This window comes from Furipterus horrens, unplaced genomic scaffold (assembly GCF_987537825.1).
Source record: "Furipterus horrens unplaced genomic scaffold, mFurHor1.1.pri manual_scaffold_11, whole genome shotgun sequence".
NCBI classification, from domain to species: Eukaryota; Metazoa; Chordata; class Mammalia; order Chiroptera; family Furipteridae; genus Furipterus; species Furipterus horrens.
The window spans coordinates 64,319,113-64,330,876 of NW_028327181.1; the positions used below are offsets into that span (position 1 = coordinate 64,319,113).

Here is an 11,764-nt window from a genome sequence, read left to right on the forward strand (position 1 = left end):
ATTCCTTAACTCAGTTTTGGGCAACCAAGGGAGGGTGTGCCACCCTCCATGACATCATCACATCTACCCCATCCGAAGTGGTCAGAGCGGCTGCGGAAGCACAGAAGTTTCAGCTCTGTGGGAAGGACAGGGCTGGAGAGTTCATGCAAAGATCAGTTTCTATGGAACGGGACCAGCTAAGAATAGCTGAGTCTACAAACACTTCCCTCCTCTTGCTCTCAGGAGAAACTATTTCCTCACGAGAAACTAGAACAAGTCATGTGTTGTGGGCTCAGACTTATAGCTCAGAGAAGCTATTCTTGGATATCCTGAGCCCCTGTGGTTGCCCGGGACCCTGAGTTGTGCAACACTCAGCCTGACAACACCACTGTGCTTAAAAATTTCCCTCCTCACCCCCAGCTTATTCCATTTCCCCATCTGCCAGGGTGCCTATAAAGGGCAGGGGAGATGGCTCCGCACTGCAGAGGGACACAGCCAGCAACGAGTGCCCAGTCCCATCCCCGCTCTCCAGACGCTCGAGCCCACACGCCATCTGCTCAGCACCATGAAGGTCTCCGGGGCTGCCCTTGCCGTCCTTCTCTGCGCCATGGCCCTCTGCAGCCAGGTCTTCTCTGCACCATGTGAGTCAGTGCTGTCGCTATGGTGTCCCGATGCTCTGGCCACGGGCAGACCACAACCATCTTTTCTTGTGGTCTTGGGAGCCCCCAAGAGAAAACAGAGAACTTCTTAATAAGAAGTTATAAAGCATCTTTGCTTTTTTCTGGAAGACTTGTATTTTCATCTTACAAAAGGGTGTTAGCTAGCCTAGTCCCCATATCTGAGAGTCAGGGTCGGGTCAGGGAGTAAACAGCCCCATTTTACAGGTGGCAAAATAGGGACCTAAGCAAATGAGTTTGCAGAGGCAAACCCAGTGGTATCCTTCTTCCACTAGCTCATTGTAAGTACCCCAACAGCTCAGTCGCTTGGTTGCCTAGGAGATACCCCTGAGGTTTCTCTTTCACTGGGATACGGCTTCTTGAAGGGAGATTAGAAAACAGTCTGCTTGGATGTCTGTATCACAAAGAGAAAGACAGCGCGCACAGTGAAGACTCAAAGAGAAAGAAGGATACAGCCAGAAACAAGGACAGAGACAGGGACATTTTTGGCAAAAATGCCCAATGCCTTCTAGTGACCTGTGTCCCAGCCCATGCCCTGAGCAAGGCTGTCTTGCTCTGTGCCTTCCTCACCCTCTCAGGGATCATATCTCACCTTTTCTTCTGGACTGTGACTCAGGCTCATTCTGTCCCTTCCTCCCCAGTTGGTGCTGACACCCCGACCGACTGCTGCTTCACCTATATCTCCCGGCAGATTCCGCGTAAATTCATAGCCGACTATTATGAGACCAGCAGCCAGTGCTCCAAGCCCAGTGTCATGTAAGTGCCCATCTGCCTGCTCATCCTTGGGGAGATGCAGAGGGTGTGGAGAGGGGGCAGTGCTCCAGGGCACAGAGAGGCCTGGGGCGCCAACCTGGAAAGGCCCCGTCCTCCCGGATGTCCTATCAACTACGCAGGACCCAGGTCTCCGAGGTGCGACCTGCCCTGGCCCGGCTTGCAGAGTCAGGCGGGGACTAGCACAGCCCAGAGGGAAGGGAGGGGAAGGAGGCGACAGCAGGGCCCTCTCAGGGGACCCCTGAGTCAGTGAGAGCAGCACTCTGGTCTGAGACAGGCAGAGGGTCCCTCAGAGAATGAGCAGGCCCTGAGATGCCCGGGCAAAGCATGGGGTGGAGGGGCCCCGGCGGGCCGGGGCGCCCCTGCAGGAGTGCTCAGTGTGTAACCCTTTGCCTCCTCTCCACAGCTTCCAAACCAGAAAAGGCCGACTGGTCTGTGCCGACCCCGGTGAGGCCTGGGTCCAGGAGTACGTCGCCGACCTGGAGCAGAATGCCTGAGTGGGCTGGAGGCTTTGAGGACCTCAGTGACCTTGGCAGGCCAACGGGAAGCAGGGGCCCGAGCCTTGGAAACACCCATTACCTCTACAGCTACCTCTCCTGTGGGCTGGCTGCTGCCAAACACCCACACACTGGGACTCTTCCTAACTTAAAGTTCAACTTATTTATACTATTTAATTTTTGTAATATATTTTCAATGTCACCCTGTGTTTGGGACTGTTTGCTTCAGAAGGTCTCAGGACACCTTCCTCACCACCCTCCCCTCCACTTTCGCTTGCACCATGATCGGCAGCAATTGACAATTGAGTGACTGTCCTTGTTTGGTTCTGGGTGGAGGGGGTGCCAAAACCAACAGACTGACATATGTGTGTTAACTATTTCTGCTCAGGGCTGTGTTCAGCCTGGAGACATAATAAAGATGCTCTTCTAAAGTGTAAACTGGCACTGAGTTTGGTTTTGTTTATTTGGCAAATCAGAACCAACTGGTTGAAAGGAATAATAGCAAAGGGGAGGAAGATGCGAAAGAAAGGAAACTGGGAGAGATGGAAGGGGGGCTACCACAGAGACGCTCTGCTTGACATGGAACCACGCTTCCAGAACACTGAAATTGTGAATATTTTATAAATCAAATTATAATATACATGCTCTAGAATTCACCACTTGAAAGGATACCATTAAGAAGGGCATTTGTGGTACACATTTAGATGAATCAAGCTTTTTAAATAACAACTACTAACATATCTGAGACTTACTTTAGGCTGAGGACTTTGATGCAATGTCTATTTGACCCTCACAATGAGATAGTATAGCTTAGGGACTATTAATATCCTCAGAAGAGTAAACTGGGGCTGGGGCTCAGAGAGGTTAAGCAACTTGGCCAGGATCACAGAGAATGGTGCAGCTGAGTTCCAAAACTAGACTTTGATATAACTACAGACCATCTTCTTAAACTGTAGCCAAGTTATTTCCCAAAATGCAATCCCCTTGTACTCAAACCACAAGCAATGACGGTTTAAACCACTCATATCAAAACTTTTAGATGTGGACCTGAAAACTGATATTTTTACCAAGCATATCAGGTTTTCCACATGCCCATTAACAGCTGAGAGTCACTGAAATAGTCAAACAGGATTCACCACTCTTTCAAATGCCATGCTTATCTGCACATGGTTCTGTTACCTATTTCCCTTGAATCCATGCACCACAAAATGAATGGCTAATGTTAAAGGGAAAAATTACCAGCTTACATGTGGGGCAGGATTCTGTTTATAGGCTTACTGAGAAAGCCGATTTAATTAATAGATGGATTGACTGAGTTATAGTTATGACTACAAGAAATGTACACTGAGCACTCCTTTTTTTGCTAAAGAAGGAGAAATTCAAAAGATGTGTGGGAAACCCAAGTGTATTAATTTTTATAAGTCATGATTATTTCATTTTATTTAAAATAATTAATCTTTATACCCAAAGTTAGTTTACAATTGTAATGATCAAACTCCTTAGAGTACAATTATAGAATGAGGGCAATGCAGTGAAGAAGTCCTTTTTGCCCAAGGCTTTCATATCACACACACACACGCTCCTCCCAGGCAACATTTTACAATCTCCTTCCGTTATGAGGGCCCCATTCCCCTAACAACATTACCACCCCCACCTGTGATAAGTGTGAAGGTACTATCAGGAAATGGGAGGAAAGACCTTGTCTCCAAAGAAGCAGTGAAGGTATCCCTATTTCTTCTTTGTTAGCTTCTAGCATCATGGGACAAACAAAACCTGCTTATTTACACTGAACAGTTTCTCAAGGTCCAGCAACCCAAAGCCAGATGAGAAGCTTAACAAGCTCAGCATTCCCTAAATACAAGTGTAAACAGAGTAATAGAACAAAGACCCCCGTGAGGAAAAGGGGCAACGGGGATTGCACTGATAGCCTGTCTGTAGGGCCTTTCAGAGTCTGAGATGTGACTGAGCCTCCCGGAGGCATGGACACATGCATGTGCAGGGGAAGATCCCTACCTCCTGTTCATGCAAGTTAGGAGCCTGGGGTTTGCCTTAGGTATTGAGCAATCAATGGCCATTTTTGGCTGGTCCGAGGGTTTCTTAGGCAATGCAACACCCTTCTGATAACAGTAGGATTCTGATCTCTTTGCTTCTGATCAATTCTATGGGCTAAACAACCAGAAGCACAGAGCTTGTCCATTCATGTATCTTGCATTTTAACTGGGGTTGGGAATGTGTGCTTCCTACATGGGCCTCAACACTATAGTCACCTCGGCACCCCAACCTCCTGGCCCTCTGGTGAGGGACCTCTGCCTCCATCTTGGCCCCTGCAGGGGTGGGGCAATGTGCAGAAGTGATAAATATTTGATGCCCAGCACAAATATTTATGCACCTTCACAAGGAGCTGGTTGTCCCGTTTAAGTAAGACAAATGTTTCACAGGAGAGGGTGGGGAGGGGGAGTTAGGGCCACAGTTGGACGCCAGGTTTTTCTCCTGTCAAGTCTCCCACCTCGCTGCCTCTGCTCACATTACCTTCAGCTTGGAGTAGAAACGTCTGCATTGACAGCTGTTCTACACTCCACATTACTGGCGATAGTCAACAGGTTGGAAAGGCATCTCCTAACAAAGCTGACTTTTTTCCTTTCCTGATTTCAGATGAGCCCATTTCAAAGTAGCCTAAATTCTTTCTTAAAGGACCTTACCGATGGATGCAAGAGGTAACTATTATAGTCCAGTATTCAGAATCTTACCTATCAAATTCTTTAATGTTGCAGCCTTCACATTTGGCCCAGGACCTTAGCGCCAACCATATCACAGACCACAGCAGCGATACCATATAAGAGTGGTTCCCAAAGGTGGTGCCTGGAACACAGCATGAGCAACACCTGGGAATTCATTGGAAATGCAAATTCCAAGTGCTTCTCCCTCCTTTGGAAGATGGAGCACAGCAATCTGTGTTTTAACAAACCTCCAGGTAATTCCCAGGCACAACAAAGTTTAAAAACCACTCTCATTTAACAAGGTATTTGCCAAATCCCCTCCTACTTTTTCAGTAAAGGCAATCCCACACTTCAGTCTGGGGCCACTACTTTCAACAGACCCTGTATCTCCAAACAGGAAATATTTCTCAGGATACTGGCAAGGAAAAAACAAACAAGCAGACAAGCCTAACTCTAAGGAGCTTGAATAAGTAAACCTTGTGGCTCCAAGACTGAAGGGCCCAGGGGAGGCTCTGGCTCCAGGCAAGGGGTCCGCAGGTGCTATTTTTCTTCTCTTTCTGATCCCTCTTCTACAGGAGAGTCCCAGTACCTCACAGTGCTACATGAATCCTTGTTCTTCTTTTTTTCCCCCAGAGAACAGAGACTTTTCACTGAGAATAAATCACTAGGTTCTCTTGGATTTGACTGACTTAAAGTCAGAATCCCAATTCCTAACCAATCACTGTGGCTAGGTGGATGGCTTTCACTGATTTGCTAAAGCGAATCAAGGCACATTGCTGGAGTGCGAGTTGGAGGAATTTCACATAAACTTAAAGTCTGAGGATTACGAGGAAGAATGGCTTCTCAAAGAACTATGGGTTTCTGGCATCAGAAAGAATGTAGAATAGATGCTGGTCAGAAAAAAGAAATCTGTTTCATTATGTTTTCCTGTAGATTTTTTTCCCTGATGGACGGACACTTAACACTTTGTATGTGGTGAATATTTCTTCTCCTTTGCTCCCTAGATTAGAAACTCTTAGTCCTCCACCTTCAGTAATTATTTTACAATGATGCTGACTTGTGTATTGCCTATTACCCTATAAATGACTATTGCCCAAATCTAAGGCTAAAAAGATACTACACTCTTCGTGGTGCCAAAGTAAACTCCAGAAAATGAAAGTACATGTCGGCTCCAGGATACACCAACGAGGGTAGAACTGGCCCTGCTGCAGGCACCACCTACCCTGCTTCGTAGAGCAGAAGACTGAACATGGGAGGAAAAAAGAACTCTCAGAACAATGAGTCATCAGTACTGAGATTGCCCGTATTCGGGAAGAGGGGAGACTCCTTTAATAGTATGAGGCCAAAGGGGTAGATGACTTCAAGTCTCCTTCTCTCCTGGGACCAACACCCACCAAAAGATATTACAGTACATAGAATTAACCACATTGCCAAACACTGGGTAGGTCCTGATTAAAACAAGCCAATTTGTAATAGAAAGCAGCTCGCAGACACAGAGACCAGATTGACAGCTGTCAGAGGGGAAGGTTGGGGGAATGGGTGAAAAACGTGAGTGATTAAGTAAAAAAAAGCATAGACACAGACAACAGGGTGGTGGTTACCAGAGGGAAAGGGGCTCAGGGGAGAATGAAGAGGGTAATGGGCAATAAATGGAGATAAAAGGGGACTTGGGGTGCTGAAAGCACAATATGCAGATGATGTATTATAGAATTGTACCCCTGAAACCTATATAATTTTATGAACCAACGTCACCCAATAAATTCAATTTAAAATAATTCTAAAATATACCATGTCCTCAACACCTAAAAAAAATAAAAATAAATGAGCAAATGAACAAAAAGAAGCCAATCTGCATCTTGGGTTTGTTAAAACTTCTCATTATAACAGAAGCATTTCCCATGTAATTGCCTTGTTTGTAAAGGCTCCCCTAAGAGCTAACCAAGTGAAGGTGCCACAATTTTCTTCACCATTTCTATATTGTAGATGATTTAAATTGTGTCTAATTTTAAATTGCTATCAATGTACCAGGGACCAAATATTCTTCTGCATAAATCTTTTTTGCATATTTGAAGTACTTACATAGGAAATAGATTCCTAAACATGAATGATCCTGGTCAAAGTCTAAGATTGTCTTAAGTTTCTTATGCACATTAGCACCCGTATCTAACATGTCTTCATGCCCTTTTCCATGTGTATATTGGGGCCCTTGATGGATCTCTCTCGAATGAACCGGTGTCTGAGAGGCTGCCTGCGCTCATGACTCCTGAAGCCCAGGCTTTGCTAACACAGCTCTGTCCCTGGATGTGGCTTCGGTTGGGTTGTGCTGCCCAGGGCTCATGGCATCATTGCACTTGTCACATCCCTGCATTTAGAACAGCTGTGAAATAACAGAAGTTTCTGCTCTGCTGAGGGAAACTATGACAAGGGAGCTTTAGTGAGAAGAAACCAGCTAAGTGTGGTCCCAGGCTGACATCAACATCTCACCTCCCCTCGCTGTGGAAACCACTTCCCCATCAACAGCCCCAGTCAAGTGAGTACTTGGAACCATTCTTGCAAATACCCGGAGCCCTGTGGTTACCCAAGACCCCTGTTGCATGTACAAGTCAACAAGCGCCACTAGACTTAAGAACTTCCTTTCTCATCACCCCCAGTTTCCAGCTCCCCACGGTCCAGGGCTTACCTGCACAGGGTAGGGGCCACAGCTTGGACTCCAGAAGGAGGCTGGCATCAGCGAGTCTTGGGTCCTCACTGTCCTCCTCACAACGGCCCCCTGTTCCTAGGCCTCCTCTGACAAGTGTCCTCCTGCTGCCATTTGCTGTTGTCCCCCCCATTTTCTGGCTTGGGGCAGACCGTATCACCAAAGTCCTATTGAAAGAGGCACTTGAGTGAAATCAAGAACTTCCCAAGGGGTTTTCAAAACTCCCTGAACTCTCTGTTCACGGGGGGCTTTCTTTCCAAAGGAGTTTTAGGCTTCTGTTCTACATACCTGGCAGGCAAGGTGGAGGCTTGTTTATTTTGGGAATGGTTCAATTGAGTGGGCTTCCACAGAGGCAGAATCCAGTTTCACCTGCTTTGCAGTGGTCGGCTGAGTAATAAACCCACCTCATTCCCACTTTAACAAGGTGATTCACAAAGACAGTCTCTTGCTAGAAAAATCTCTTCCTAGACCAGATTAAGGCTTCCAACTAGAACTGGAACAAAAGGCAGACTGTTCAATTATCTGCATTCCCTGCAGAGAGAGAGACAGAGACCAAAGCTAAGATTAGACCAAAAATGAAAGATAGAGGAGGTGGTCCAAGGCTACCACATAAAGAGCCTGAATTTGCCTCTTCCCGCAGACACACCGGGTCTACAGCTCCATATGGAACAAGTCCTCTGGGGAAAAAGAACAAAGCAAAACCCTGAAAATTAGCTGAGCAGCTGTTTCACATAAGCAAATGAGAAGAAAAGCCTCTCATAACCGTCTCTTAGGAGGGGCTGAGACGTGGTTCCATGATCCATAATCGTGAGGGAACACACAGTCCCAGGGCTTCTCCCTGGAAAGTGAAGGGTGGGTACCCCACAGCTGCCACCCAGCTTTTAAGATGTGCACCCAAGAGACAAGCTCCCCAGACACTTGGCTTTGATGACCAATGGGCTGTGCCCACAGCGCAGCAGCAGCCTTCTGAAAAACACCCATATTTTACACCAAAGAGGTTCTCCTGCTGACCTTGCAGCCTTGGCCTGAGGGGCCAGGCCTGCTGGGAAACTCCCGGACAGGGGCCCTGGTGGAAGCTGTTTTCATACCGTCCCCTGCCTGCTACTGCTGGCAGGTGTCGTGTTCCTTTTAACTCAACTTTTTTTTTCTCAGCCGGCACCATCTTTGCCCTCCAACAGGTGCCGCCCTCCACGGTACCTCCCAGAGGGGTGCTTTTTTACACACGTCCGCTGCCCTCGTATATGTAGCTGCCATCCAGGGGCTGCCACCTGAACACATGGCTCTGGTGGCTGGGGGGCAGGAGGGCTTCAGTTCCTGGGTCGCACAGGACCATAGCAATCAGAGAGACGGTAACAAGGGGCTACCCCTCCCAGGGCACTGCGCAAAGGGCTGGCTGTGAAAGGCCTGTTTGCTTGCCCTGGTGCTTTGGCCCGAGGGGCAGGCTTCGGGTCTGGCACACATGTGGATGCTACAGGTGCTCCCAGGGAATAAGGGCCAGAGGACACCGCATTTGCACCCTCCCTTTGCCTCACGACATCTCGCTGGTATCTCCCAGAAAGGAGCTTATACACTCACCTGAAGTCCCCATTTTTGTGACTATCACCCAGGGAACACATCCACATCACCTGGTCTGGCTGAGTCCCACGGGACTGTGTATATTTACATCCTTTAAAAGCTGCTGCCTGAGGGTCTGGCTTCCAATCAGCCTGAGTCTGGGTGCTGACTGATACCTCTCTTCCTTGGGACTCTGACAGGTGTTGGCTCACCCTGGACAACTGGGAGCTGTTAAAAATAAGTCAGGCTGCTTGGACCATCACAAAGGTTCAAGAGTCAACCAAGAGCAGGGTTAAAGGTCAAGGTTTATCTCCTACCTGAGCCACTCCAAGACTGGGAGAGGTGACTGTTTCCTCTAATACACAGAAACCAACAACAGACAAAATGAGGAAGCAAAGAAATGTGTTCCAAAGGAAAGAACAAGATAAAACTTCAGGAAAAAAAAAAAAAGATGAGAGAAAAAAACTGGTGAAACAAGAATCCCTAACACACTTCCAGTTCTCCTTATCCCTACATAACAATGCTACCTGCACCTTCCTTCTTATGACTTTATCATTGGGCAGAAGGAGCTGGCTCACTTGTTTCCACGAAAAATGGCTCAGGCTGTCCCTTCCCCCAGCGTGAGCACAGGCCCCTGAGCAACTACTACTTTTTCCATGTGTCCCCGACAGATCTCTAGCAAAACAATAGATGGCTAATATGAGATCGGCAGCCAGAGCCATGTAAGGGCTGGCTCTGTGGAGAGGCAGGACTTGGAGTAGGCAGCAGCCTGCAGAGGCTTCAGCAGGTGAATGAGGGCCATCCTAGAAACCCAGAGCTTTGAAGTTCTGATCTGGTGGCAGAAGACAAGGGAAGGCCATGGACATGTTCTGTACCTCAGCCTAGGGCCTGGGAGCCAGGGAAGAGCTGCACTAGACAGAAGAATCAAGGAGAAAATGATAATGTGGTAGGGGGGCTGCCTGAGGAGACCCTCGAAGTCACTTGGGAAAGGTCTAGGGATCTGATATTGGGGAAATGGTCCTGAGAAAGTGGGCTGACCCTGTGCTTCCCAAGGGGTGGAGGCGTGGGACTAGAATTCACCTGCTTCTTCCTCAGTGTTTATCATTCTATCCTTCTTCAGAGCTTCCAAACTAAAGAGGTCAGCAGGTCTGCGCTAAACCCACTAGATCCTTGTGCCGACTATGTCAATGACCTTGGAGCTGAACCCCTGAGTGACCTAGAAGCAACAAGAAACCAGTTGCATCTGTGGGCAGGGAGCAGAGACCTGAGCCCAAGAAATGTTTCTTCAGCTACTAAAGCTACCTCTATTATGGGCTGGTGTAAATTTTAATTTTAATTTATTTAGGCTATTTTTTTGTAATGTATTTCCATGTGTTCTTGACTGAGTGCTGGGAGAGACCCCACAACACCACCCCTCCTCAGCCCCTCCAATCACAAAGTAGTTAACACACACTCCATGTATAGGCAAGTGATTATATTTAGCTTTTTCTAGGAGAAATTGTTCCAAAACCATCAACCAACAAATATTTATAGAATGTTACTTACCACTTCTGTGTTTTGTTGTGTGAAATAATGGAATTTTTAAAAATAAGCCATTCTTAATTTGTTTATTTTAACAATATGTAGTTCTATAGAATCATCAATAGTGATTATATTGGGTTTTTTTGTGACAAAGTCAGGATCTCTGGTTGGAAAAATAAATGATGGGGGGGACAAAGATTAGGAAAATCTGAAAAGGGGAAATGAGCAGAAAGGAAATGACAATAATACCTGTATCTACATATTTCCTGAAAGTTAAAAATAAAACAATGATTATTTTATAGATTATGTACCTAGTGTATAAGCCCTGGCTGGTTTAGCTCAGTGGATTGAGCATCGGCCTGCGAGCTAAGTGTCGCTGGTTCGATCTTCCAGTCAGGGCACATCAGAGAAGGAAAACTCTGACTCCAAAAAACCTCCGCTGCCTTGCAGCATACCTCTTCAGGGGAAAGGCTAAGGGAGTAAACCCCGACAGAAAATCCGGAGCCGGAGTCCCTAAGGCGGTTTGACGTTGTAGTCAACACCGGCAACTCCTGCGGCGCACCTGAAGCCAAGCTGTATTGACTCCGTCTTTCCCTTGGACCCTTCAGCTGCGAAGAGAGGGGGGGTCTGCTGCATGGGCAACAGCAGACCCTCCATATCACCCTGCCCAGGCTCTGTAGCTTCAGCTTCACTGGAGAGGACACTCCAGCGTCATCGCAAGATGTCGATTCAACACGGGAGGAGACAGATACCGTGTCACTCCCGAGTTGGACTGCACAGCCATTCTCGGTGGTGCAGATAGACTCTTAAGAAGCTATACCATCGTCTCTCGAGACGGACGGCTGCCGACGACGACCTAGTGTATAAGGTATATGTACTAGGTAAATGTATTCTTGATACATATTCATGTATTTAAGTTTATCTTTCTCATAAATCAAGCCTCCTTAAGAATTATGCATTGTCTTTTAAATCCTAACAGTTGCACCAACAGCTAAGTGCTCTTACTAGCCCCGTTTGACAGAAGGGAAAATGTTGGCTCAGAGAGTTAAAACAACTTGCCCGCTGTCATGCAGTTAATAAATAATACACCTAAGATGCAAACCTGTACCATTGTTTCTCACAGTATCCCAGAGCCAGCTGGGATGGTTGTTTAAAATGCTCACAGTAGAATTTCTTGGGTGTGGATCTGGGGATCTAGAGTTTTACCAATTCCCCCAAGTGACTTACATGCAGACAGGAGACCAAAAACCAATGAATTCATCAATAAGCATTCACCACTATGTCCTTAATAAGGTGTATATGGTAATATTTTTTGATAAGCCCTACTTTGTTTTGCTTTAAACTATCTTT

General features: G+C 46.9%; 1 protein-coding gene across 1 annotated transcript; it reads left to right on the forward strand.

Annotated features, from left to right (window-relative positions):
• Positions 1-402: 402 nt before the first annotated feature.
• Positions 403-2,368, forward strand: LOC149998034 (C-C motif chemokine 3-like). Its single transcript, XM_090290649.1, has 3 exons — positions 403-620; positions 1,298-1,412; positions 1,834-2,368. The coding sequence occupies exons 1-3, from the start codon at positions 545-547 to the stop codon at positions 1,922-1,924; spliced, it is 282 nt and encodes a 93-aa protein (XP_090146775.1). The 5' UTR covers positions 403-544; the 3' UTR covers positions 1,925-2,368.
• The last annotated feature ends 9,396 nt before the right edge of the window (positions 2,369-11,764 follow it).